This window comes from Pyxicephalus adspersus, chromosome Z (assembly GCF_032062135.1).
Source record: "Pyxicephalus adspersus chromosome Z, UCB_Pads_2.0, whole genome shotgun sequence".
NCBI classification, from domain to species: Eukaryota; Metazoa; Chordata; class Amphibia; order Anura; family Pyxicephalidae; genus Pyxicephalus; species Pyxicephalus adspersus.
In genome coordinates, this window is record NC_092871.1 from 84,065,158 (window position 1) to 84,092,393 (window position 27,236).

The 27,236-nt window shown below is 38.3% G+C and overlaps 1 protein-coding gene across 1 annotated transcript in view; it reads right to left on the reverse strand.

Moving 5' to 3' along the window:
* Positions 1-27,236, reverse strand: part of PAPPA (pappalysin 1) — a 146,955-nt gene that overhangs the window by 104,615 nt on the left and 15,104 nt on the right. Inside the window, exon 2 of the mRNA XM_072430152.1 lies at positions 18,663-19,731. Within this exon, the coding sequence (XP_072286253.1) occupies positions 18,663-19,731 (1,069 nt within the window). The remainder of the gene's footprint in view (positions 1-18,662; positions 19,732-27,236) is intronic.

Consider the following 27,236-nt stretch of genomic DNA (forward strand, 5'->3'; position numbering starts at 1 on the left):
TGGTAATCAAAGGGCCGTAAATCTCTGTTTTTATAGCATGGATTCCTCCCTTTGAATAGTCTAGAAAATGGAACCTTCTCTAATTAAAAATGTAATTATTGCAAATCGGCCCTCCGTTCAGGTATTCCTAGCCGCTGCTCCCGTCTTTTAGTCTCTCTGACACCGACACGAAAATTCCAGCCGCTCCCATTGACATTTTTATGATAACTGTAAACTTTACTCACCCTTAGCATCTTTTTAAAGTTGAAACATTTTATTTAAATCCTTTTTTGGGTGTGCCAGGATTTTCTTCCTTATTCTACGGCACTATTGTCTTAGCCTAATAAGCACGAATAAGAACCAAACGCGTAGTATTCTGCCACCCAGAACTAAGAGCTGATTATGATGTTTTCCTACAGGGTTGTAGAAACTGGAGAGTCATATTTTCCAAAGTGACTCGTTACTGCTGATTTTTTTTTTTTTGACAAGTTGCAGGGCCTGAGGGGTTCAGAAATCACAAGGCCCCTCAACATCGAAAAAAAAAGAAGCGACGGCTCTATTAGGGAATTGTGCCGACATTGTTCAGGCCGATAGTGTGTCGCGCTGATACCATTCTATGTTTAACTGGCTGCACTCGGATGAATTTCCATTTCTAAATGCTCCTTTTCATACTTTGTGGGGCCTTATTCCCCAGAAGGGGGCTGAAGCTGAGCTGGACGCGTACCAGATCATTCTCGTCTTCCCTTGAGTACACCCCAATGGAAAACATGCTTGTACTTCACTCCACTTGTGTTTCTGCTGCCTAGTTTAGTCAGTTCATTGCAAATATTTTGGAGCACAGTGTCTCCAGTGACTTTCTCCAGTGAAGCTTTGCCTGCTATAAAAACAATATGCTGCACATTGGCCCCTGACCTCTAACAAACGAGTGTGTCCACTGTCACATTCATCAACCTTTCCTTCCAAAATCACAGGGCTGTTTGCAGCACAAGCTACAACATTAAAAATACATGTAAAAATACACAATACCTATATTGCTGAAAATTATTAAAATTAAAAAAAAATAATAATAAAATATATATTTAAAAAAATGCATGTACATTTCACCATGATTATCTTATTTTGGGAGTTCAAAATTGCTGAACCATTCCATAAATGCCTGAATCTGCCTAGACTAGTCCTAGGGGTGAGGGCTGCTGACCCAACCCTAGCTTTCCTTTGGGGTAAGCTTTCCCATTCCGAAATGAGTTTGAATTTGGGTAAGTGTTCCATTTTATGCTGATAGCCACTGCCTTGCAATTAGCAGAGACATGGTCAGCCTGACATGTGCACTCTTGTGTAACTTAGTTGCTCATGGGCACTCCCTCGGTTGGCATATGTAAACGTGATAGGCAGCCCAAAAGCCAACCCAAGCAGTGCACGGAGAAAATTAAAATACTAATTTGATGAGGCTTTGCAATAAACCTGCAACAGAATGTTCTCTTAGTGACAGATAAAAAAAAAAACGTCAACAAAAGGTTCCAAATACACTGAAAATAGATTTAGGGGTGTACATATATTTTATATTTTTTTTACTGTCCAGAAAATGACAATTCTGCTGCACAATTAAACTACAGATTCAATAGTGTTGTCAGACTGTTATAGAAAGTAGGAAAATAACATCTACTGGCAGGATCAAGATGTAATAAAGCAAAAAGAGCTCACAGGGAGTACTCAGAAAAACAAAAACTGCTGTATTAACTCATGGCCAACTGCATTAGATATGCTATATTTTTCAAATTTTGTGCAGGGATTAAAGCATACTGAATTTTCTTGATGACAGCTATTTCATGATTTTTTTTTATAACAGAGTATTACAGAATTGTTGGCATTTGAAAAAGCTAATACGAGTCAAAATTTATGATGCCAAGTTTTGCAATAATGGTTTGCATCTATTTTTGAATACAGTGGATGTGAAGGCTTGGTATGGAAAGAAACAGCAAAAAAATATACAATGTATAAATAATACACAATTTAAACATAAATGTTTAATTTTAAGATTTTCATTATTTTAAATATTTGGTTCCCAAACTTTGGTTAGGTGTACACTGCCCCGAATGACAATATCATGTTATAAGAATACCCAGCCATGGGTGCCATGCCAACTTCCGACCTTCACTCTACCCCATAATTTCTCAAATCTTTTTAACATGGAGAAACCTTTTAAATAATTTTCAGGTCTACAGGGAACCTCTTCTATAAATAATATATCTACAGTTTGCAGTACATTAGTTGGAATAATTCCTCTTCTCGTCTGGCCATTGGGAAGAATGTCACCCTTACAGATAGCCAAACGTATCATTGGTGTCACTTATACTGACCTGAGAGTAACAAATTCCTTATTGCAACATCTGGGGTTCCACAGAAGACTGGTGGAGAAACACCGCTCTATACTGAGCTGCCAGTTTAACCAGGACCCACATTGCAAACCTGAACCTCCAAAACAATGTGAAAATATTGCCATATTTTAATAATTTTTAAGCTTTTGCCACATGTTCCTCAAAGAGCCCCGTATCTTTGGAAATCATCTGTAGCCAATTCTGGTCTCAAGCACTTTTCCAATTCTCCACCCTCCCTGGAAATATCCTCCAATTGGCCCATTTTGCACCTCAATGCCCAACCTACTCATGGCACAGGTACCCGTCCTTATGCAGAAATTTTTTTTTTGGAGAAGCTGGTCACACAGCCAGCCGAGTTTACTAGGAAACTTGACTCCAACTATCCTTATTTTTCAGTATCTGATTATCCCATAACTTGACATATTTTTTTCATCAATAAACTTTAATTGGTTTAAAAATATATTCAATTAGAAGACAGAAATGCTAAAATGTATGTGTTTGTTAAAGAAGTCTGTTTTTATTTATTTTTATGACTTCGATGAAGAGCAGATCACATGTTTGGAACCCATTTGTGCATAAATCCAGAAAATTGTTAAGGGTTCACATATGTCCAAAGGTTTAATTTGATTTAACGTTGAAATGTGGCTTTGAGTGCAATGATGAGCTTTAAATAGCTTAAAACAGAACTCTACACAAATGGCTAAATGAACATTTGAAGAACATATGACCTGTCCAAAAATCTCATATTTATATAGCAGATTTACATTTAAGCAGATATATGATGTTTTTTTATGGCACAGACACATGAGACCTGAGGAGGTCTCCAAGATAGAAGAAATACTGGAATGGATGTGCCCCAAGGCTGAAACTATTTGCACACGATTTTTAGAAAATCTCTGCCAGGTTTGCTAGATCACCCATGTTCTCCCATATTAGGCTTCATCTTTTCCAGTCTTGGAAAGCTTTATTAAATCAGGCCTGTTACATTACATCTTCCTACAAAAATGATATGTCCCGAACCTAGTCTTGTGCCTTTTTTGACAAGAGGAGCCAATCAATGTACAAGTATGTTTTTTTGTCAGGAAACTGAACCACCCAAAGAAGTTTCAAAACTAGTGATGTCCTTTCCACGAGTTAAACCTGTAGCTGATGTCACTCTCTCCAACATTTAGGACATGGTCACCAATGGAGGAACATTAAGAGAAACTTTGATATTTGGGAGAAGGTAGGGGGTAGAAGGTAAAAGGGTGGTGATATAGTTTAACTTTAAGGCCGTAATTTATCAAAATGTTTTTATAAAGAATTAAAGTCCCCAACTGGGATCCAAATTTCCTAACAATCTGCTTAGTGACTGTGGGGAACCATCTCCAGTTCTCAGTAAGAACATGTTGATGCACGAGGCCCTTAATGGTACATAAATACCTTTAATTTGTCTTTGCATTAACTTTACATGAAACTAATGCTTTGAAACTAAAGGAGTGGTATACTGATTCATAGATGAATTTTACATAACCAGGGTATATAAAGATTTAGACAGTAAATATACTATGTGGCCAAGGTTACGTGGAGGCCACTCCATTTTACCCAGTTTAGGTGTTTCCGGTGAAGGGTAAAGCATACAAAGACATTTCATAGAATTTCTTATCTTCTGGCCCCAGTTTTTAAGGGCTGCACAAAATCTCTGACCTCAACCTTGCTGGAGACCTTTTGGATGAATTGGATCATCAGTTGCATGACAGGTCTTTTCATCCTACATCGGTAACTGTCCTCACAAATGGTATTTTGTGTTAAAGCAACACACTAATGGGATCTATCCCTAAAACTTTCTGGCTCAGTAAACGCTCATCCTAGTTTTAGGTTTTAAAACTTAGGGATCTTGTCAATTATTTTTGTGTCTGTATGTGCGCACAATTTTGTGGGCTTTTAACCCAGATTTTTTCAGCGTTGTTAATAACCTAGTAGTGAACATTACCTCTGGGACCATATTTATACTTAAATAATCCATTCTTGATTTGTTTGCTTAGTTCTATTTATCCCAGACATTAATTTTAAGGAGGTATTTTCAGTAAGAAAAAAAAAACCCAACAACTTGCTGTGCTGCCAAATGTGATACACCTCCACAATTTGAATCCTGTCCCTGGAAGAGGGCTACAGAATGAAAAATATTTGAATCCATCATAAGATTTTGCTATTGTAATGTAGTAGATGGTCGGGGGGAAGATCTCATGCTGCTCAATGCTGAAAAAAGTTCTTTGAACTGATATCCCCCTTTGAGGAGCATATACTTGACACCATAAAGATTACCACAGGAATGTCAAACTGATGTTCTTTGAGTGCAATGTAGCCCTCTTACTCTTTCTATTTGGTCATTGGCCAGTTTAGGAATTTAAACTGAATTAGGCCCCAAGCTGTTTCATACCCCATGAAGGCTATGTGCCCATAGTGTATAAACACAACCACTAAAATTTCACATAAGCTTTAACATGTGAATGTAATTTCAAAAGTCATTTTCAATATTTTTAAAGCTAAATTCCAGGATGAGGGTCTCACACTTTCCTAAGCACAGTCTATTAATCATTTTATATTGTTTAAATCACAAAGCAATCAGCAGAAATATAAACATTATGATCTGTGATATCATAAATGCAAGCCAATTGCTTTGGAAAGTCCTGGGGCAGGAAATAAAAGACCTGCAAGAGGGAGAAGGCAGATTTGTAGTGGTGACAGGGGAGTTCTGTTCTCCTCTGTCACACTCCCGGTAGCCAAAAAGCTTGATACTGTGTTCTACTTGTCCTATTAACAAAATTTAAAAATGTAAAAATGCTCACAGACATTAAAAGTTAGGAGTCACTTCAATTATCTATTCATGTCATTTAGTTAGGCATTAGATCTAGTAGAAAGTTGCTGTTTTGTACTCTTATAAATGTGTTCTTAACCTTTAATGGGGTTTAAAGGATTTTAGGAACCCATAATCAATAGAAATGTACCACCACACATATTCTCTTGAACGTTTAGGTCTTTTTAGCCATCCCAGGTCCAGGGTGCAGTGTGCAATGTCCATAACCCATGAAGACTATGTGCCCATAGTACCAACCCACGAGGGACAAATTTACATGAAGTTGATAATACTTCTGATAAATGTGACTTTTGACTTGCCATGGTTAATATAGCATGCTTGGTTGGAAACTGGATTACCAATACATACAACCCACAGCAGGAATTACAGCCTAGAATAGTCTTGGGTGGTTAGGAAAGCTCAGGAGATAAATCCAGGTTCATATTATAATGGTAGACAAAATATGTCTATACATAGAGTAGGGAATACATCTGGCTATACTGAACATTTGACTTTGGGTTTTCACTGGAGGTAACCTCTACGTATGTGTTTTTTTATCATGTGGTCAGTTGAAATTCTCCTGGTTTAGTTTAGTCTGCAGAATGATGCATTTGTTTCAATTAGGCAGAACTAATGTAGCCCCTGATGAGGTCTTCCTATGTAATTTGGCACTTAACTTGATTTGAGTTTAAGATGCTTGGATTAATAGTATTTGCTGAAGCTTGTTAGTCCAGGACAAAGTTCAGACACGAGAGCTTAATGGTTTCAGTGCTTTACGAAGCCTAATGGTAATGGCAAAATAAGGAACAGAGAAACACATTATAGTCCAGTGCTTATTTTTTACAGAACAGTGTTTATGTTCTCCATCACTCTGCATATGCAAGGCCCAACCATAAGAAATAATAGCCACCTGGGAGTGCCGGCAGATTCAACTGTACGCTTGAACACCTCCAGCTTCAGCTTCAGCACCCTTTTTGCTACCTTTTGGTCTTTTTTATTTACTGCTGAAATAGTTTTGTTCTATCTTTTAAACAGGTGCATAAAATGCATGTTGGTCCTGATAGAAATTCAGATTAGGAGGAGGGGTTGGGTTCCTTAGATCTAACACAGTTTCCGTACAAGGATATTCATAAACATTGTACAGTGAGTGAGTGTTGTCAGTCTAGTAGTGTGGAGGAATTGTGGAAGGATCACCGTGTGAATAAAAGCCTTCTTTTCATTAAATCTGCCATCCAGTCTTCCCTTTATTAACTTTGCCCTCCAGCCTCCCCTGCTTTAAATCTACTCCCTAGCCTCGCCTTTAATAAACTTTCCGTCCTGCCTCCCCTTTAATAAATCTGCACTACAGCCATCCCTTTCCTAAATCTGCCTTTTAGGCTCCTATTTATTAAATCTGCCCTCCAGCACCCATTGAATCTGCCTCCTAGCCTCCACTTAAGTCTTCTACAAGCTTTTCACAAAGTACACTAGAAGCAGCAGCAAGTTAGAGCCCGCCTCATTTGCGGGTTGGAGGATATCCAACATCTTCTAACCACTCCTTCAACAACCTGGATGTCCTTGGCCTACCCTTTCGATTACCTTTGAATATGTTCAATCACTGAGGTTCAAAATCACATGTGGCGATTACTGTGGGTGGTCTATAATAAAAGGCAGCCTTTAAAGAAATGCTCACTCCTCCATATTGATATTTTTCATTGTAAGAGTGGGTTCCAGCATCCAAATTCCCCTCCATCTTGTTCAGATGACGACTCAAAACTTTGGATTTCCCACTATGTTACATTTTGGTGACAATGATCACCAGAACAGATACAAAGGTTGGATTGGATTTAGCCAGTCGGGACAAAAGTGGCACCCTCTGCAATTTTATGTGCCCCAGAGCTCAGGCTAGAAGAAGGGCAAAGGGCCAGTCAGTTTCAATGCACACAGTTAGATAGCTTGCTATAAATGGTGTTCCAAGAGCTTCCCATTGGCCAAGTCCACCAATGATGGGGTATATTATAAGCAATGAGCAGTGAACTTGGAGCAGTCAGTTTTTTAGGCAAAAGGGTGGCTGTTTCTTCCATGGAGAAATAAATTCCATATAGTTCCAAGATTTTTTTTTCTTAACAATAGTAGTATACAATTATTGTTATAACTACTTTACATTGTCACCATTTCCATATTTAATTCCAAGCAAGGCTTGTGGGCCTTTCTGAGACCATTCCGAAAATTCTGAGACTAATACCTCACCAGGCCTTAGATTCTAGACTTTCTTGGTTCCTAGGTCATCTGGAAGATATAATTTTTCTGGTGTGTCCTGTTACTGCTTAGGGCCTCTTTTCAATCAAAATTGCCTGGAACATCTTCAAAAGGATTTTCGCCTGGGCATCCTCAAAAATGTACAAACCCCCTTAATGAGTTCATTCAAATTTGAAAAAGGAAAAGTCCTACAATGCTTTACATCTACAGACATCATACATATAACTTTACAGGGAATGATTACACACATCAGTTTTTGCTCTGGCATGTGGGTTGTTCCCAAACCACAGACACATAGATCAGGACCATTTTAGGTTTCTGGCTCAAAGGTGACTTTTCACTTTCACGAAAATGATATGTGACTGGTATGGGCTACTGTATCTTGCACATTATTATAAGCCTATTAAACAAGGCTAATTAGGTAAACTTTGCATATTTCCTCCACTATGCATCATCATTGAAATACCAGGAGGGAAACATTTGTTTTTGATTTATTCAACATTCTGCTTCTTTCATTATTTTATGTCTAGCCCAATTGATTTAGTTTCTCTGCAGCTAATATTCTCCAAAGACCACCACTGTGTAGAATACAAATTCTGATTAACTTAAAAGTTGAGCTGTCGGCCCTCCTATTCTCCAGATCCAAAGAAGAGCCCTCTGGAGGCCCCCACTAGCAATATGCAATGTATCTTATATAGTCTTCTCCCAATGGTGGGGTTAATAGATGATGTAGACACACCTCATGAGATCAACACTGTCCTTGTCGTCAACACACTGGGCCTGATTTATTAAAAGTCTTAAAGACTGGAGAAGATAAGACTATCATGTGAGAACCTGAGTGATCCTGCAAAATTGGAAGTGATTTCTTAAAAACCTTTTGATATTTTTTAGCAAATGCATTTTAATCCTGGACCAGATTACCATGAGTGTTTTTCTACCTTTTTAACATTAGGAAACCCCTTAAAATACCTTTCAAGTCTTAGGGGAACCCCATCTATAATTACTATATCGATATATTAGTAGATAAGCTAGTGGGAAGAATGGCTCCGACATTGCTGGGAGGGAAGGCTGCCACCCTTACAGATAGCCAAAAATATTAAATTGACCTGAAAGGCACAAATTGCACATTGCTCAAGGAAACCCTACTAATCTTTGGAGTTCCACGAAACCCTACCAATCTAGGGTTCCACGGAAGCCTAACTGAGAAGAATTGCCATACATGGTTGGTAAAGTTAAACTTCAAACAAATAGAAAATACACAAAAATCAACCCTACATTGATTAATTCCTAATTAAAAGTATTTTTCAAAGCAAGCTCCAAAATAACCTAATTTGGAGAGGAAGAAGGAAAACAAATTGCCAATTGGGGTGTGTTGTGGTCATGTCAAGAACATACAAACAGAAGGACTTAGAGGAGTAAAATTAGATTACCCTCCATCTATTACCTTTTTTAGAGGGTAATATATCAAACTCCCTTTATTTTTTGCTCTTTCTTTTCCTGTTTTTTACACTTGGATGACTGATACTTAAGAATCTATTTTTTTCATCAGACTACATTGTTAATTATAGTTCAATTTATGGAACAGTAAGATCCTCCTATCATCTTTTCCAGCATTCTTTTTTTATTAATAACTAAGACATAAATTGAAATTTCACACAGTGATTTTGGATTGTTTAGTCCTCTGGGGTAAAAGGTCCCGAGAGCAGACACTGCATTTGCGAAACACTTCATATGAAAGCCAACACCTACCCTGTAGGCAGGATTGTGCTATATGTCAGAGCTGTTAAAATTTCATGAATATCTAGCCATAAAATATAAATTATTTGGCAAAGGCAAAATATAAATTATTTGGCAGGCAAAACAATTACCATGTATGTCTTTTTTTATTTAAGTATTTAGTATGTGTATTTAGCTGTTTGCTTCCAGTACAGCTTTAACCTATTTAACTGGAGAACCTGAATGAACCAGACCAAACTGCACAAAATAATGGTAACTATCTGCCTTGGTAGATCTCAAAGTTATGTGGGCATGTGTGCTTTCCTGTTTCTTTCCTGTTATCACTCCAGTTGACGTTACCATAAAAGAAGCTTACATAATCTTAAGCATACTGGTCTGTCTATCTATTACTCCCCTGCATGTGAAAACATTTAAGTTGTCACAAAATATCACATTAACCTCCCAGGTATTTTCATCGTTCTGCTTACTGCTACAGATTTGTTTGCAGTTTCAGCCAATTCATTGCCCTTTATGAAGCAAAAAAATCTAAAATGAAAACATCCCTACTTGTTCTTCCCTGTTTGTACATTACTTCCCCTACTCATAGGTTTTATGTAGCGCTTGTTCAATACGGGTCAGAGCCTGTGACACTCTGTTCTCTAAATCTGTCACTTTTTGGCAATGGTTACTAAATCTTTCAAAACTTGCTATTACATAATATAGTAAATACATTTGAAAAAATATGTTACAGGCTAGTCTTGTTCTTACGCTGTTAATAGGGCAGCTCCCCTCACAATCTTTTGACTTCCTTCTACCTGCCAATACTGTCTAAGCTTTCAAAAATGTTGATGATATAGGTGGGATGTGCTGCATCTGAAATAATTTTAGTGAGTGAAGGTATTTTTAAAAATGTTTCCATACTGAGGAGCATATTAACTTTATATAGACAGATCTGTAAAATGAGGGGGCACAATGAAGTCCCCCAGTGACTTGTAGAAGTTGTAGGGAGAGCACAAGTGCCAATGCAGTGATCTCCCCAGCCCCTTTTAGCTGGGCGGACCACCCTGCACTTTTCAGTATCCACCCAGCTATTTTTGGGTGGTTACTGAATGCTGCATCACAATACAGGGGCTGCCACTAACGTACAGCTTCTTCCCACCAAGCCTAAGATGATTTCTGGGGAAATTACAGCAATAGTATTAGAATCCAGGTATGTTTGTGCCTTCACTGAAGTCTATTAATAAAACATATTACATTTCAACACCTTTCAGGGCTTACAGGGTTCCACCCCCTTTATCAGAGATTAAACATATAGTTTTGATATAGTTTCATGGAAGGTAAATTCAGTTTATGAAAAATTGTCTCCTTTCTTCCAAATGCTTGTTGTGGGAGAGCTTGCTTTTGAAATAAAGGTTAACACATGTTGGACACTCCTCTAAAATACTCAGGCTTCCAGTGAGGGGTACTGTAAAGTCTACAGCATACAAACATTATTGATAATTATTTTTATATGGGCTTGTTGAGTATCTGGTATCAAATCATTCTTCTTCTTATCACTACCATGTCTATTAAAGGTCTTTGGAGAACTTCAAGAGTGAACCATTGCTTGCAATCTGGAAAGTTTTTTTGCCATAATAATGCTGTATTTTACATCATGGCTTCCAGTACTTTGCTTGATATCATCCATTCAACATCTTTTACCTCTGTTACCATTTTTTTACTTTTGGTGCTTTTTTGACCTTGGGGGTTCTAGCTCCTTTGTCAACACTGGTCTTCAGTTTTTTTTTAACTTAGTAACATTAGTGTTACTTACTATAACACACTTCCGATAAGATGTTTCACAAGATTTTGGAATGCGTCTGTAGGAACTTATACCCATAAAATCAAAAGAAAATGTGTGAGGTCAGGTGTACAGTATGGATAAGTTTAGGGCTCCACTCAATTCCTCCACACCAAACTTGCAAATCATGTCTTTTTGGAGATGCCTTCAAAGAGTTCCGTCCCCTATATCAGACAGAAACCCTTCCAAGCTCTATCCCCAAGGTTAAACACCCCATGTCTGATGTGAGGTCAGGTCTTGATGGTGGACAAAAAGAGCCTCCTCACTATTGGCATTCCAGTTAGAAGGGTTAAAGTCAAGCTATAATGTTTCTCCACACTAAATTTACTAAATCGTGTCTTTTTGGAGGTGCTCAGTCTTCTCCAAGCTGTTGTCTCAAGGTTGGACACCCCATGTCCATTGTGAGGTTAGGTCTTGGTGTTGGACATGAAGAACCTTCTCTTTATTAGTGTTCCAGTTCATCAAAAAGGTGTTTAGTAGGGTTAAGGTTTAGGCTCCTTTATTCTTTCACACCAAACTTGCTAAATCATGTCTTTTTAAGTCTATCTTCAAGAGGCTTAGTATTCTATAACAGAGAAGAACTTTCCCCAAGCTGTTACCTTGAGGTTGGACACCCCATGTTTTATATCTAAATCTATTGTACAGTCAGGTCTTGATGCTGGTCAAGGCGAGCCTCCTCACTATTGACATTTGCAGTTCACATCAAAGGTGTTTTTTAGGGTTGAGCCTAGGCTCAACCCTAGGGTTAGGTCAAGCTTAGGTTAGGTCAAGCTTAGGTCAAGATTCTCCACACAAAACTTGCTAAACAGATAGAAACCTTCGCCAGGCTGTTGCATGAAGGTTGGACACTACATGTTCAATGTTAGCTCAGATCTTGATAGACAAGAACCTTCTCATTATTGGTGGTGTTCTAGTTCACCCCAAAAATGTTTAGTAGGGTTGAGGTTAATTTCTTTAATTCTCCACACCAGACTCACTAAACCATATCTTTTTGGAGCTGTCTTCATTTTTTTTTTTTTAACGAAGGGAAACCTTTCCCAAGTCTTAAGTGTGGACACCCCATGTCCATGTATGTTATCAAATTATCAGCAGCCCTTGATAAAAACACCTGAATGTTTGGAGGGTTGTCCACATAAATTGTATATTACATTCGTTTAGGTTTGGATTCTCCAATATACATATGACCATTACGTTATGGTGAGGAATATCATGATACAGGTCATTAGCCTATAATACTGTTACCATAAGGCTGCTTAGAGATCATATTTTAAATACCGCCCTTTATCCTGCACATATCCTTTCTCTTAGCCAATATGAATCTTTTTATAACAGGGCCATGTTTAAAAAATCTCTCAAAGTTATGTCTGCATCTCTATAATCTAATTTTTCCAGACTTTTCCAATTAATGCCATTTATAAGCCCCTGGAGATAACAGATTGTATTAGAACATACAGTTAAATCCTAATTACTGAGGGCTATCTATGTTAGTTTGATATTCCAAATACACTTAAGATTCAATTTGAAGAACATCAAGTGCAGAAAACTCATCTGTTATGTTGTGCGTAACCCTACTTCACCCCGTTCTACTCCCGAGCACAAAAAAACAAATGGATTTGTATACCATTTTTTTAAAGGAAACCTGTGCTTGAAGTGATTAACCCATGATAGCTACCTAATTTCTAACTACAGTTAGAAATTTAGGTAAATGAAAAACTTTATGTATAAAGAAAAAAAGGCATAACATTTTAAAATGAACTGCAGATTTAAGAGGCACTTTTGCAGCACAAGGAGCTGATCACAAATGCTACAATGCAATGGGCATGTTAATAGCAGAATGCCAGAGAGATGAGCTCATCAGTCTGCTGCTACTCCTTTCACTTACGGAGACCCAAAAGTGAAAGTAAAACTGCAGCACAGAAGGGTCCCCTACCAAAAAGATTGTGCTGTGTGACAAAGTGTTATCATTTGGCAGGCAAATCAGGTAAATTATTTATTTCATATGTTTTTTTTAACTGGGGTTCAGCTTTAGGTTAAGGTATGGGTTACCTTTGGCAATGGTAAAAATAGCTCTATTGTAGCTGAGCAAAAAGCTGTGGAAGGGTCCAAGCCAACTACCGCCTTTCTGCAGAAAGGTACAGGGTAGAAGGAAGGGAGGTTGCAGATACAAGTCCAGTCACCCTACACTGCATGAGTTTCAAGGGTTTAGAATTGAGATGGCCCCATTTATTCTGTTGAACATGGGTGATATTCAACTACCAACAAGAGAGATAAGACCCTTAATGGACCCGTGTTTTGCTTCTTCCTCTTCTCTGAGCCCTACTGTAAAGATTGTACAGTGACATTCAAGAGTTGATGTCATATTCAGGTACTTACCCTGCTCATATTTATAAATGTAATAATGTATTGATGGCAGCTGAGATGCATTTATTTGTGTCTTTCATCTGCCTGAAGTTTAACTTGTTTTGAGGGTGTTTTTGAGGTTTTTGATTTTGATATTTTGAGGGTGTTGTTTTGTGTAAGTATAGATACATAGCATGACCTTTTTGTAAGCGCAATAAAAGTAAAAAAAAATTAGGTATTACAAGTAAACATTATATATATATATATATATATATATATATATATATATATATATATATATATTGCAATTACTGCTTATTACCTCTAGATGGGGTCATGAGTGCTTATTGGGTGGGCACAATGACCTCACACACAGCGGGGGAGGACCTTCTCCATCTATGTATGCCACTCTAAAGGCAGCTTAAGTTTTGACAATAAGGAGCTAGCTTGTATGTCAAAGCTGAAGCCTGGAGGTACAAACTGTCTATGCTGGTTGATGTTGTCACAAAGTACTTTAGTAACTGACAGGTTTCTGGGAAAATCAAATGGCATGGCACCATTAACTGAGTGAGACATGAAACTTTCCTTTTTTTATTTGTATTTTATTCTGCTTTCATATTTGAGTTTCTCCTACACGGCTTCCTCCCTCGTCCTGCCCACCTGTTAGCCAATTGGTTCCCACAGATCCACCTTTTTTCCACTGTTTTGGTCGAAGATAAAAAATAACTAAAAAATGCTTAAAAGAAACAAAAAAATTGACAGCAATTTTATAGGAGCAATATTTAATGTTTTTTTTTTTGCTGTAATAGAAATTATTTAAAAGCTTATCACATCATCAGTGTATAAATCAAAAACTGCCATCAGAAGCAGCTGGCTCCAACCCCTCCCCCCACCCCCCTATTCACAATATGTCATGTTTAAAAACACTGTTTATTAGAAAAAACATCATTTGATTTATTTATAGCTATTTAATGCTGCGAAATACGGACGCTGGTTTACATACTAATTGTGTTTGTGCCAATGCTTTTGCTTAGCAGTGCTTTTCCTGTTTACTGATATGCTATTCTATGACTTTAAATTAACAAATCAAAAATCAAAAAGCAACAGTAAAGAATAATATTAACAAATTGTATTTATTTAAACATAATAATATTAACAAAATTATTTACAATTTAAAAATTTAAATTAATAAAATAAAAGTTGATGTAACCCCAATCATTGCCCTTTCATAAGAGATTTATATTTTAGTTATATTCAAAAACTATTATCATTTTTTAAATTTGTCGGCTTTGATTTAAATTAGACCTAGATGATCATGTCTTGAAGGTTGTTACTTCTTAATATAGGGTGGCAAAATTTGTTTCCTTCTCACCCAGTTGTGCTTCTGTGTGGTCAACATGAGGACTTCAGACGGAAATCACTACTGATCCTCTCCAACACTAGGGATTAGTAAAATGGCAAGCTGACCCTTACCAAAATTTTATTAAAATTTGTGAAATATCATCAATTTTACCAAACAATCCTTTTATTGTTTTAGTCCCCTAAATGTTCTCTATTAACCCCTTTAATTTTACAGAGAAGAACAAAGAAAAATATAAAAAGAAGGCTAACATAAAAAATTTAAAGCTACAGTATATACTTATACTAGTTTAAATACAAAAAAAAGGAAAAAAAGAAATAAAAGCACACAAACAACACCTAATAAAATAAATAATAATAACAAATGAACTAAACAAGTATAAATACACTAAAACAGAAGAAAATAAGAAAATTTCATCTAACTAGTTCAAAGACCAAAATTGACAATCTCCATGATGGCTGACGGGGAAATTGGTAGCTTCTTTCGGTTATGAGGTTTTCAGCCATTTAAATGGGCCAGGCCGTGAGGACATAACTCCTGTACATCCCAGAACATGGCGTGTTGAAAATGTGGACATAGCTGCACATGTGCATTTAATGTACATTCTAAAGCATATTGCAAGCAGTAAGGTAAGAAGCCATTAATTCCAAAAATACCAGACGTTATCCACCAACAAAATGGTGTAATTTTAATTACCTCATAATTTTCAAATTTTCAGTAAACCCCATTTTAATATTGACACTTTTGAAATCAGCTTAATAGACACTTTTATTTAAAAAAATGACCCCAAAGTATTCATATATATTTTTTTTTTAATTTAGGGCAAAATTCATCTTTATTAAAGAAATTTACAAGCTTTATGTGATATTGTAATAGTTAGAACTATGACAACACAAAAATGTGAATCATAGTAGTACTATAGCAAAAAAAATTCAAAAATTCAGACTTTTTTTATTACAACCCAACGTTCTTTCTATTTATTCCATTTATTACAACTTCTCCGCCATAACTGCACATGTCATGTTTGGTTTTATTTTGAAAACTATCTTTCTAATGCTTACTGAAGATGAAGACGGCCCCAGTAGTCGGAAAACAGCCCTGCTTAGCTAACAGCTGCGGACCACTGAACCCACATGGGAGCCGACATCACACAGCAGAGCCCCTATTGGCTGTCTATCTCAGCACACTGATTAAATAAGACTGTTGCCAGCTCCAAGAAACGGAAAAGGGAGGCCCCCTGTAACTGGAGACAGGAGAAAGAAATGCTTAGAAAAAGAGTGAAGCAAGAGGGTATTTCCATTTCTGCTAGCTCGCTTGCAGAAGGAAAAACCCAACGTGGAAAAGCAAAACAGCTCAAACACGCTAAAGATTTATTACAAATTTCTACATCAATAAAAAAAACTTACTTATGCATTTAATAAAAATGATATAAAATAAATTAAAAACAAAGATATAAATAAAAAAAATAGAGAAACAAAAAAGAAAAAAGAAAAGCAAAAGAAGAAAAAATAAAATAAATAAATAATTCAGATAAAAAAAAATGTTTGAAGATTTTTTTTATGATCTGTAGAGCTTTAGCAACAAAGTGCCATCCAATTAACCTTCTGTCCGGTTCATTTCTGTCGGGACTTATATGTCTAAAGCTGTACATTGTTGTACGTGAAAAGTTATTTTACAGTATAATATAATAGTATGGGTATAATAAAGTTTAAAACACTAAATCATGTCAAAATAATAAGTTAAATACTATTATTTTTTTTTTTAGTTTATTTAATTAATTTTGTTTACATGATATATATATAAATCCACTGTATTGCATTCAATACAGGTATTTTGTATTGAATGCAATACAAAATAATTTCAAATTCCCACCACTCCCCCAACGCAATGGTTGCATGCACCAACGTCACCGGGAACTCATGGGTGAATCATCAGATTTACTCATCAGAGGACGCCGGAGGATGTGAGAGGATGGGAAGGATAAAGGAGGACACCGGCGGATCAGGTAACGTTGTATTTATCATTGTTTTTCACAGTTTTAGCTACTACTTTCAGCACTTTTTTTTTACCCGGAGTCACATTTGGGGTTACCACTGGGGAGGTTAAAGTGATCAAGTTGTGTTAAGAAAAAAGGTGCCACAGGATTCCTGCAAGTAGAGGTACTTACCTTTCTAGAGGCCTATGTCTTCTGTGTCCACTTCATTGCACACTGACACACCCAGGGACAAAAAACAATGGAAATGTAAATTTCACTATTGTGAAACAACTAATAACTCCAAGGTGAAACCCTAAGAACAGCCAAAGAATGGGATGTTGGAACGTGGGATAGAACTCTACTACAATCAGGGAATTAGCACAAAAAAACCATGGGATAAACCTCTACTACAGCTATAAAATTACTAAAGGGAAACCATTGGATGGACCTCCTCTACAGCAAAGGACTGATGACAAAGGAACTATGAAATAGAACTCCACCGGGCCAGGAAATGACCACAGAGAAACCATGGGGTGGACTTTCACTACAGCCAGGGAATGATAGGGCCAGGACAGAACTTTGCTTAGGCAACTAGGGAATGACCAACGAGGAATATTGGGATTGATGTCTCCATAGCTAGTTATGACAAATAATGGACCACGGAATAGACCACTGCTCCAGCCAGGGGATGACACTGGGAAGGACCTGCACTACAGCCAAGGAATGACCACAGAGGAATACGGGAAAAAACAACTGTGATAAATCAGGGAATCATAAGAGGGGGACTATGGGAATGACATGACAGCAAGGGAATGATAAAAAAATAAACCCTAAGATAGTCCTCTCCTACACATAGGGAAAGATAACAGAAGAACCTAGGATGGACTTTTGCTACCACTGGAGAATGACCACAGTAAGAACATGGGATTGACCTCTAAAGCACCCAGGTATGACCAAAAAATGGACCATGGGATAGACCACTGCTCCAGCCAGGGAGTGACCATTGAAGACTAGAGAACAAATCTCTGCTACAGTTATAGAATGATGACAGCACTAAACCCAGATAGACAATCATTAAACCCAGCCACAGACCATCCACAATTAAAACCATAAATGATCGGTAATTCCAAGAAGTGACCACCACTATATAAAGTAATTTACCTATACACGTAACATGTCGGGTTTTTATACTTTTCATAATATATACATGTGATATATGAAACTGGGGCTTCTTCCAAACTTATCATTCACTCGCATTCAGACAAGAAATAAAAAGTCCCAAGATCTCTCCAGGGTCTACTAAGCAGCCAACTAAAACCAATAGGACAGCACTGCTTGCATCTCCAAAGAATTATTTTAACAAATGTCGGGGGATGACCACTTGGAAAACAGGTAAATGACCCCCTGTCAACAATTTTAAAAAAATAATGTAGAAAAATGACATTACCGGCATCAAATATTAATCACCTGGTGCTGCTAGTAGGTGATTAACCAAATCTGGTAACTAAGGACAACTGGAATTTCCGGTGCTGGGGATCTGTCATTTATCAGCAATAATACATTGTGTAAACATTTAAAAACATTTTTGGTAGATGTCCCCCATAGCAGTGTCTGGCTCTTTGTCTTGAGGCATTGACTTGCCTATAAGCCTTGAGAATTGGCAGAATTTGGTAGCCCTTTGGACCCTGATAGGATTGGTTTGCCAAACATCTGAACAGTATTGACAAAATCAGCTAAAACCAAACTCAGGAAGTTTCGCTCATTCCTAAACACAAATGTGTAGTACCACCAACACAGCCAATCAGTGCATTGCCTCATATAGAATGTTTTTCTGCTTTATTCAAAAATGATTAAAAATAATTGCAAACTCAGCTCACCGATAATTGAAAACACACTAAAGCAAACATTCTTTCTCTGTCCAGCATTATGTATGCTACAAATAAAACATAAACAAAATATTCACTAACATGATGCTACCATAAAGCCAAGAAAACAGGTCCTACCTGTAAGGTGATCTGGGGTCAAAGCAAGTTTTTGTGACATCAGTGACATTAGGATTGCAGCAAGCTCCGCCATCATAATCCAATTCCTCAATATTGCAATCCATATCGCATACGCTGTTTTCTTTCCTACTGGAGTACAAACAAGTGCTGCGTCCACGACAATCCCCACCATCATATCCTGTAAGTTTATGGTTACATTCTGGATCGCACTCTGTGCTTCCGATCTTTGTGATGTCACAGTTTGTGAGGATGAGTCGATGTCGTAGGAAGGAGTCATTCTTTTCCAATACATTTAGTTTCCATGTGATATTGTAAGGGCCAAACGCCTCATTTAATTTTTTATGCTGGAGCTCGATTTGTTCTTTGGTGACCGTTGGGTTTTCATGGTTGTCATCAAACACATTGACCACTGTATAATGGACAACTCTGGGTCGACGAAAGCCTGCAACTTTGTTGTAGTTTGAAATGACCTGCACGTTGTCACAAAGTGTTTGCCCGCACTGGGGCAGGTCCAGGTTTGTATCCAGTGCTGAAACATGGAGATTGATGGGTTCTACTTGTGGGATCTTTCCGTCTTTCATGGGAGACCAGTTGTTTTTCACATTCTCAAAGCTATCCTGAAGAACAAGTTGAGGTAGAGGATTACTCAGTCCATGCAATGTCTGGCCCATGTCTAGTAATATTTCCTTCTGTGTCCGAGCAGTATTCCAGAGCCTGAACTGTTCCATGTAGCCTCTGTAATTCTGATTAAGTGCGTTTCCACCGATCATAAGAGCTTTACATTTTTTCGCGAAAGAGCTGAAGATTGAACCTACTTGTTCGCTACTTGTTGCCACTTGTGCCCCGTTGATGTAAAGTTTAATTGTACGACCATTGTAGGTTACAGCTAGATGGACCCACTGGTTTGGGAGGTAGTTGCGATTAGCAGTTATGGTGGTCATTTTTCTAGCACGATCTGTCTTTAAGGAGAAGAAATAGCGAGGATCTCTTGTACCCTGGTCACTTATGGCCTCAATTCCAAGAACCCATCCACGATCATGAGAAGTGTAAGTACATTTGTCATAAAGTCCTAAGCATCCCCAGAAAAGAGAAATGTGTCAATGAGAGTTACACAACATAGCACTACTTTACAAAAACATATTTTGATAAGCAAATACATAAAAAGTACTTATTTATTAACAATTAACAAACTTTAGACACCACCAGTGACTTGGTGGATCTTTTAGTGGCTAAATTTTTTTTTACCTTCCTGACATGTCAAAATAACTTTAACAGTAACAGAAAGGATCTGCCAAATGTTGTGGGCTATGTCTTGATGTGGTTGAGCACCAAAGGGAGACCCACTGCCCCTTCCAGAAGTAAGTTCCTACTTGACTATATTAAAGTAGGCCTTCAAGTGACTCTATATGTTCCCCATTAATACATTTTAGCACACAGCAATGTATCAATTTTAAGGCATCCTTATCACCTACCATATGACATTTTCTAAACTACTGGACTTTTACAGACAGGAAGAATAATTTCTTCAGTTTCCTCTATCCCATGATCAGGCAGCATTGTAACTTTTTGGCAAGCCACAAAGTGAAAGATTGTTCTAGGCCAGTTCTAGGTCAAGAACTGTCTAGACACCAGGATTTACATTGTTATGTAATTTCTAAGTTGGTATCTCAGTCCAGGATGTAGATGGTGACATTGGAGGTTCCCATAAAAAATTATGGTGTCTTCCTTTTAGACAGAGATCCAGATGAAGGTAGCCTAAGGTTATGTTTTGGCTTGCTTCAAAAACAGCAGTACTCATGCAGCTAACAGTGGTTGGCACCATGCCAACCACTTGGCTACCCACATCTCTGTGCTTGTTCATAAATTTCCAGTGGGTGCAAGCAGACGTTTCTAAACCACTTATGCCCCTCTCAAAGGGATCCCATGAGTGAGATATCACATGTAGTGTCTCATACCAGGAAGCATTTTAGGGTCCTGAAGAAGCAGTAACGGTACCACAACCTCACTTCCAGATGGACCATAGCCCTAGGGTAATATTGGGATCTTCGTAGGAGGTAATTGATACTTGTGAAAGTTACTTGCACCTAACATGAGAAAATAAACCCAATGCAAGGTCTGTTTTAGCCTAACAATGATAAAATAGACAAAATCGATGTGCTTGACTGCCATCTAAGGGCTTGTAATAGATTTACTCACAGACTGTCAAGTGCAAAAGGAAGAGAGCCACCAAGGGGTCCATTGTAGAGGACCAATTTTTGGGACCCCTTAACTACTGCATTGCTTGGAAGTATTATCTATGAAGTAGTGCCATCTACATTACATTTCTATTGATTGCAATTCAACGTATAGGATCCACAGTTCTCCTAACAAAGGTTAGGACTCGTATTGTCCCCTTTTCCGGTCAATCAATACAAACATCATTATTCTGATAGCTCCTGCTTAAATATTTTTTCAGCTCTTTGTATCAACGTTCACCTTTATGGACAAATGGTATATTGTCAAAATGTTCAAAGTCAGTTTGCACTCTAAGTAATATGATTACCCAAGTCTAAACTTGACACACTTGGGAAACACATAACAAACCATGGACAAGAACACACCAGGGCCAAGGCTATTGTTTTCCCAAAATAATGTATGGTGCGTCATCATAAAGATTATTGAATCAGTAGATAATGTATAACTGTGTGTTGGCTTTCTCTGTTAACTCTTGGATAACCTCAGGATAATAAATCATATTTGTGTTCTGTATCCTACTACTGAATAGAAGACATATAGTGATCAAGGTAAATCTTCTCTCCAGATTTCCGTTTATTAAATATGCCTCCCAACCTTCCGTTCCGTAAATAAGCCCCCCAATATTCTCTTCATTAGATTTGCCTTCTAGCCTTTCCTTCATTAAATCTCTCCTCCATGCTCCCCTTCATTAAATCTGCCCTCTAGCCTTACATTCCTTAAATATGACCCCCAGCCTTCCCTTCAATAAATCTGCCCTCCAACCTTCCCTTCATTAAATCTGCCCCCCAGTCTTCTCTTTATTAGATTTGCCCTTTAGCCTCTGCTTCATTAAACCTGCCCATCAGCCTCCCCTTCATGAAATCTGTTCTCCACCCTTTCCTTCATTAAATCTGCCCCTTAGACTCTACTTTAGTCTTGCACAATTGTACAGGCTCCTCTCCTTAACCGAAAATTGCATTCTTTGATTGAACTGCACATTTTGAGCTTCTCAATGTACATTGGAAGCTGCAGGAAGTTTAAAAGAAACTGTTTATTTCCTGGCTGGAGAATGTCCAGAATCATCTAGACCCTTCCTCCCAAGCCTGACTGTCCCTGACCCACCACTTTCGTTCACTGTATTTCAATTCTTCCAATCATAGAGGGTTAACATCATATGTGGGTGTTACCTAGGGCAGTGTTTGCACATGTGGCCTGCCTAAGAACATCTACTCCCCCGGACTGACATCCACCAATCAAGGCATTGTGATATTTGCATAACTCCTCCCATGAGGAGCATAGAGATAAAGTACTGCAATGATTTCAAGGTTCAGCCCTAATATCCTGCATTGCATCAAGAAGCACAGATACCCATAGATGACATCACATAATCTAAAATAAATTTATAGGGAAACAAAATTATTTTATTTATTTATATATATATATATATATATATATATATATATATTCACTCAATAATGAAATTCTTGGAGGCTCAGTATTACATGTGAGTAATAACTAGGACCAGTGGGAGACGTAGCAAACAGAGGGCATCTGTGCAAAACTGACTTGGGGCCCCATAAAACTGATTTGGGGGGGGGGGGGCTGTTGGACTCAGGACCCTCATGCAGCTGTGCACTTTGCACCACCTTCTGTCTGCCCTTTACTAGGACAGTTGGCTTGAATATACAACTTTCCTAATAATACCTATTCATACATGTGCATTTAAAGGACCCCATATTGCTGCCATTATTATAACCATTTCAGTATTTGTTCCCAACAACAATACATTCCATACACAAAGAATGTATACCTTGAGCAATATTACAATGTTTATACAGTGGTCTGGCACTCAAATAAGTTTTCATTTAATCAAGTAGTAACAACATGTGTACATCAGCACTGTGACTTTGTGCGTCAGCCCTTCATCATACTACAAGCACATGTGTTAGCAGACTGATGAAGGGCTGAAGAAAGCGCAATATGGAGGCTATTTTGTGCACATGTTGTTACTACTTGATTAAATAAATGCTTGTGCAGCAACCCTGGGCTTGTCGTTATAGTATTGGGACAGTAGGACTGTCGAGGTCAATTGCTGCACTCGATATTCGAAATTGCTGCATTACGTCGCAGGTTTGCTATCCATGTATATAAATATAGATATCAAGAATACTAAGGTAGCACTAAGAACAGATGGTCAGCAGTGGTTGTAATTGCAGATTTGCCTAATTTGACTGAATAAATTACAGAATCTGATGTACTTAACTCATTGGCTGCCATGGATCAGTTCAGTGGCATGTTAGAATTCCAAAACAGTTTAAATGAGCCAATGATACATAATGTTAATCGAATAATCAACGAAGACCCCATCACCATATTTTGCCTGTAGTCTCTGACCACCTCCTGTACTATACAGTCTCTAACCAATTTATGTAGCATGTCTGCAGTCTCTGACCGTATCCTGTAATATGACTGCAGTCTCTGACCATCTCCTGTACAATGTCTGCAGTCTCTGACCGTCTTCTGTACTATGTCTGCAATCTCTGACCATCTCCTGTAACAAGTCTGCTGTCTCTGACTGTCTCCTGTACAGTGTCTGCAGTCTCTGTCCGTCTCCTGTACTATGTCTGCAGTCTCTGACCGTCTCCTGTACTATGTCTGCAGTCTCTGACCGTCTCCTGTACTATGTCTGCAGTCTCTGTAGTATTTGACTCCTGTTGCATTAAATTCCCTAAAAATACCTTGCACTCCCTAGTGATGTCAGACTCAGAATTCCCTTATATCCAGAAAGTTGGCCTACACCGGCCTAGGTACATGGAGACCCATTTAAAATGTATTTTGCGCCATCACAACCACAAGCCAATTCTCTAAATGCAGCTACAGATTCACACTTCTTTTCACACAGCCCTTGTGTTAAAACTACCCTGCTCTGTGCTTAATCTTTGAGACATGGAAAAGAAATTGCATGGAAAGGGTAATTCGGGAAAAGGAAATATTTATTGCTACTCCAAAAGAAAAAAAAAAAAAGTTACCCACGCAACATGTGGTGTGTCCCTTTCATCCGGCAGTAACAGTTTAAGGAGGGAGGGGGGTGATTAATGAAAGTGCAGAATTAAAGCAATGCACAGGGGAGCCATGCCTATGTACAGTACCATGACGCACAGTAATGCCATTCTAGCCAATGCCAGCTCAGGCACTATGGCATTTCATGTACATTACAAGCCCTTAGCGCCTGGCTTACAGCGGGGAGGATATGTGTGTACAGTCTGTGCTCTGTTCTATGCTGAACACAGAAATCGGGGGCAGGTGAGGTGATTTCATCCAGAAGAGGGAATTCAAGGTCAATCCGTAGCCACAGCACACACAGCGCAGGCTGGGGTAAAGGGGGGGGAGGCGTTCCTAGCCTTTCCTGGCTTTAATTGTCAAGTATCAAAGCGGTAGACAAACGCTCCACAGAGCTGATATTCTCCAAGAATCTATATGAAAAGCTTTTATCTGTCAGGTGGAAAGTAATACGCTTAGACAAGCTGGGCCTGCTCTGGGCTCAATGTGGCACAAGATATGTCGGAATGGGGGCGGCGGGGGGGATAACTGTAACAGAGTCTTAGTTCCTAGATAAAATAGCGCGGTATAGAACCGTAAGATGCATATAATTTTATATAACAAAAGCAAGCATCTGGCTGCAATAGAAAAGCTCTAACAAAACAAACTTTTCTTTTTTTTTGTTATATCTCGCCCGATGCAGCAAGCTGACAACACGCTGCAGCCACCAAAGAATAACTTTAAAGGATAACTATACTTTTGTATAGCTTTGTTTAAGAAGACCGTGTCATCAGCAGTCTATTCATTTGAAAGAGAATCTTTGCTAAAGATTATATGGGAATTTTTTGCATGGCGCCTGGTGTAGGCATTAAAAATCTGGGATTGCAGTTGGGTGCCGCCATCTTGGATTGGATGTTTGTAGCCCCAGTTGCCTCAGAGCTGTCTACAGTATTTCTTATTGCTGATGCAGAAAAAATTATGAAGGGTGGTAAAAGGAGGAGTGGAGGAGCTTCCTATCTTCCTAAAGGACAAAAGGGCTATGAAATATAAAGGGTTTGTATTGAGGAATCAGCTCTTTCAAGAGTAGTCACATTTTTAGCAAGTTCAAAGATGCATTATGGTTAAAAAAAAATAGTTTAAACTTACTATACTTGCAACTATATAAGTTCTCCTTGTTGTTATGATAAAGTTTTAAAATTAAACTGAAGCTGCAGGAGAGGTAAGGGATATATAGGAATAACTAAAGATAAGTGAATAGTTACCTCTCCTGGAATTCTTTGACCTCAAAGATACAAGATACTGCTCTTCTAGGAATGTTAGGGTAGCCAACCCTTATAGGAGTTTTGAACTCCCCTGTCCTCCACAGCCCTCTTTGGTTGCTCCTGCTCATCTGTAGTGAGGTAGAGGTCAAGAAGTGGATCTAAGGAAAGCTGCTGGGAATGCCAACAATTATGGGACTATTAAACTCTCTTGTCCCCCCACAGTTCTTGTTTGACTCCTGCTGATCCGTAGTAAGGTGGAGATCAATAAAAGGATGTACCATTAGCTGCTGGGAAAGTATTGAACTCCCCAGTATTGAACTCCCCTATCCTACAGCTCACATTTGATGCCCCTGTTGATCAATTGAAGGTCAGAAAGATAATCAAATGAGAGTTACGGTGGATCCAGGATTTCAATGTAATTTTCCAGGTGACTTTTTTGGTGGGGTGGGAGCAAACTTTAGTAGCACTTGAAAGTATTTACTGTATTTTCCTTTATTATTAGATATAGCTTTCTTTGAAGTACATACTGCAGCCCCCAACTTTTCTTCATTTAGAAAGACAGTCCCAGTTTTGGTAACATATTCATCGGTCTCTCGTTTTTGTCATTGTTTTATGGTATTGTCTATTGGTCTGTTATATAGTAGTTTATAAAAATGTATAATTTATCAAAAAGCCATATACTACACTAAACCTTTACTAATCCAGACTGTATTTGCTATTTTTAGGCCAGCCTAATGAAGGACAGAAAGTCGGTCTAACCAATGAGCTTCTGCAAATGCATTTGGGTTTAACTAGGGGCGTGGCATGGGATGCATCTGTAGTTAATATATTTTAAGTTACCCCTAGACACCCATGAAAATGTTACCTTTGCCTATCCAGGGTTCTCCCCAGGCCCTTTTAGCTGGGCGCACCCCCGGCACTTTTCAGCACCCCCCCCCCCCTGCTGTTTTTGGGTGGTTCCTGAAGAGTTAGGTCATAATACAGGGGGTGCCACCCACCTACAATTTCTTCCCACCCAGCTTAAAAAAAATTCTGGATTGAGCACTGCTATCTACATTCTTCCAAATCCCACTCATTGCTGCCCACAGTGCACAACCTTTGCTCCAAACTCTCCAGCCAACCCTTTGGGTTTACAAAGAAAATTTGGTTCATTTCTATAGCAAGGCAGAATATTAGGTGCCAACAATAAACGTACGCTCTATAGGAATAAAACAAATTATTCCATGCATGGCCAGAAACAAGAAACCGGTTGGTGAGTTTGCAGCAAAGCTCTGTAGATCTGTGTAAGCAGGCATCTTGAAAAAGAATTGACCAATGAGTATAAAACTTTGGGTAATTTAAAGGATAGCTATTTACAACCAAGAATCCTTTAAATTTGTAAATTCCTAATGCTTTGTTTACTCTAAAGGGAGAGAAAAAAAAGCACACACAGGCATGGCATGAGCATTAAGATTTGAGTTTGTTTCCAAAATAAATGTTTCTCTTGTGCCGAAATCTATGCCAGGCTGTGAAGAGTATTTCTTCTTTTCCCAAGTAAAATTGAGTTAGTTTCAGTTAGTGTGATTTTAAACTTTTACACTGTGGAGTACGCTTGTTTATACCCTTTGCTGACAGAACTGCAGAATGAAATTACACAGTGCATGCACCATAGTAAATCAATCTTTGCTTTACTATAATATAAAAGCTTTAAACCAGTTGAGCCAAAGACATTGTGGCCACCCCCATAGCAGCTGACCAAATGTTTTGAAATTTAATACATTTTATAAGCTATAAAATGATCATCCACATTTTTTAATGTGAAACCAGCCTGGTACAGTAGGGATTTGGGCTGATATTTGCATACCAGGAGGACCATGGACCATAATACCAGACTGCATGCCCTTAGAGTACCAAATAAAGATAATATGTGATTCACAAGCCTAACAAAAACTGTCCTTGACTTGACTAAGCAGAGAATAGGAAAAGGTGACAGCTTGTGCATCTGCAATGACTATGCTGGTAGCCACAACTGTTTGTCATTCCAAGGTAGTGAAGAAAGCCACAGCCTACAAGAATGAGG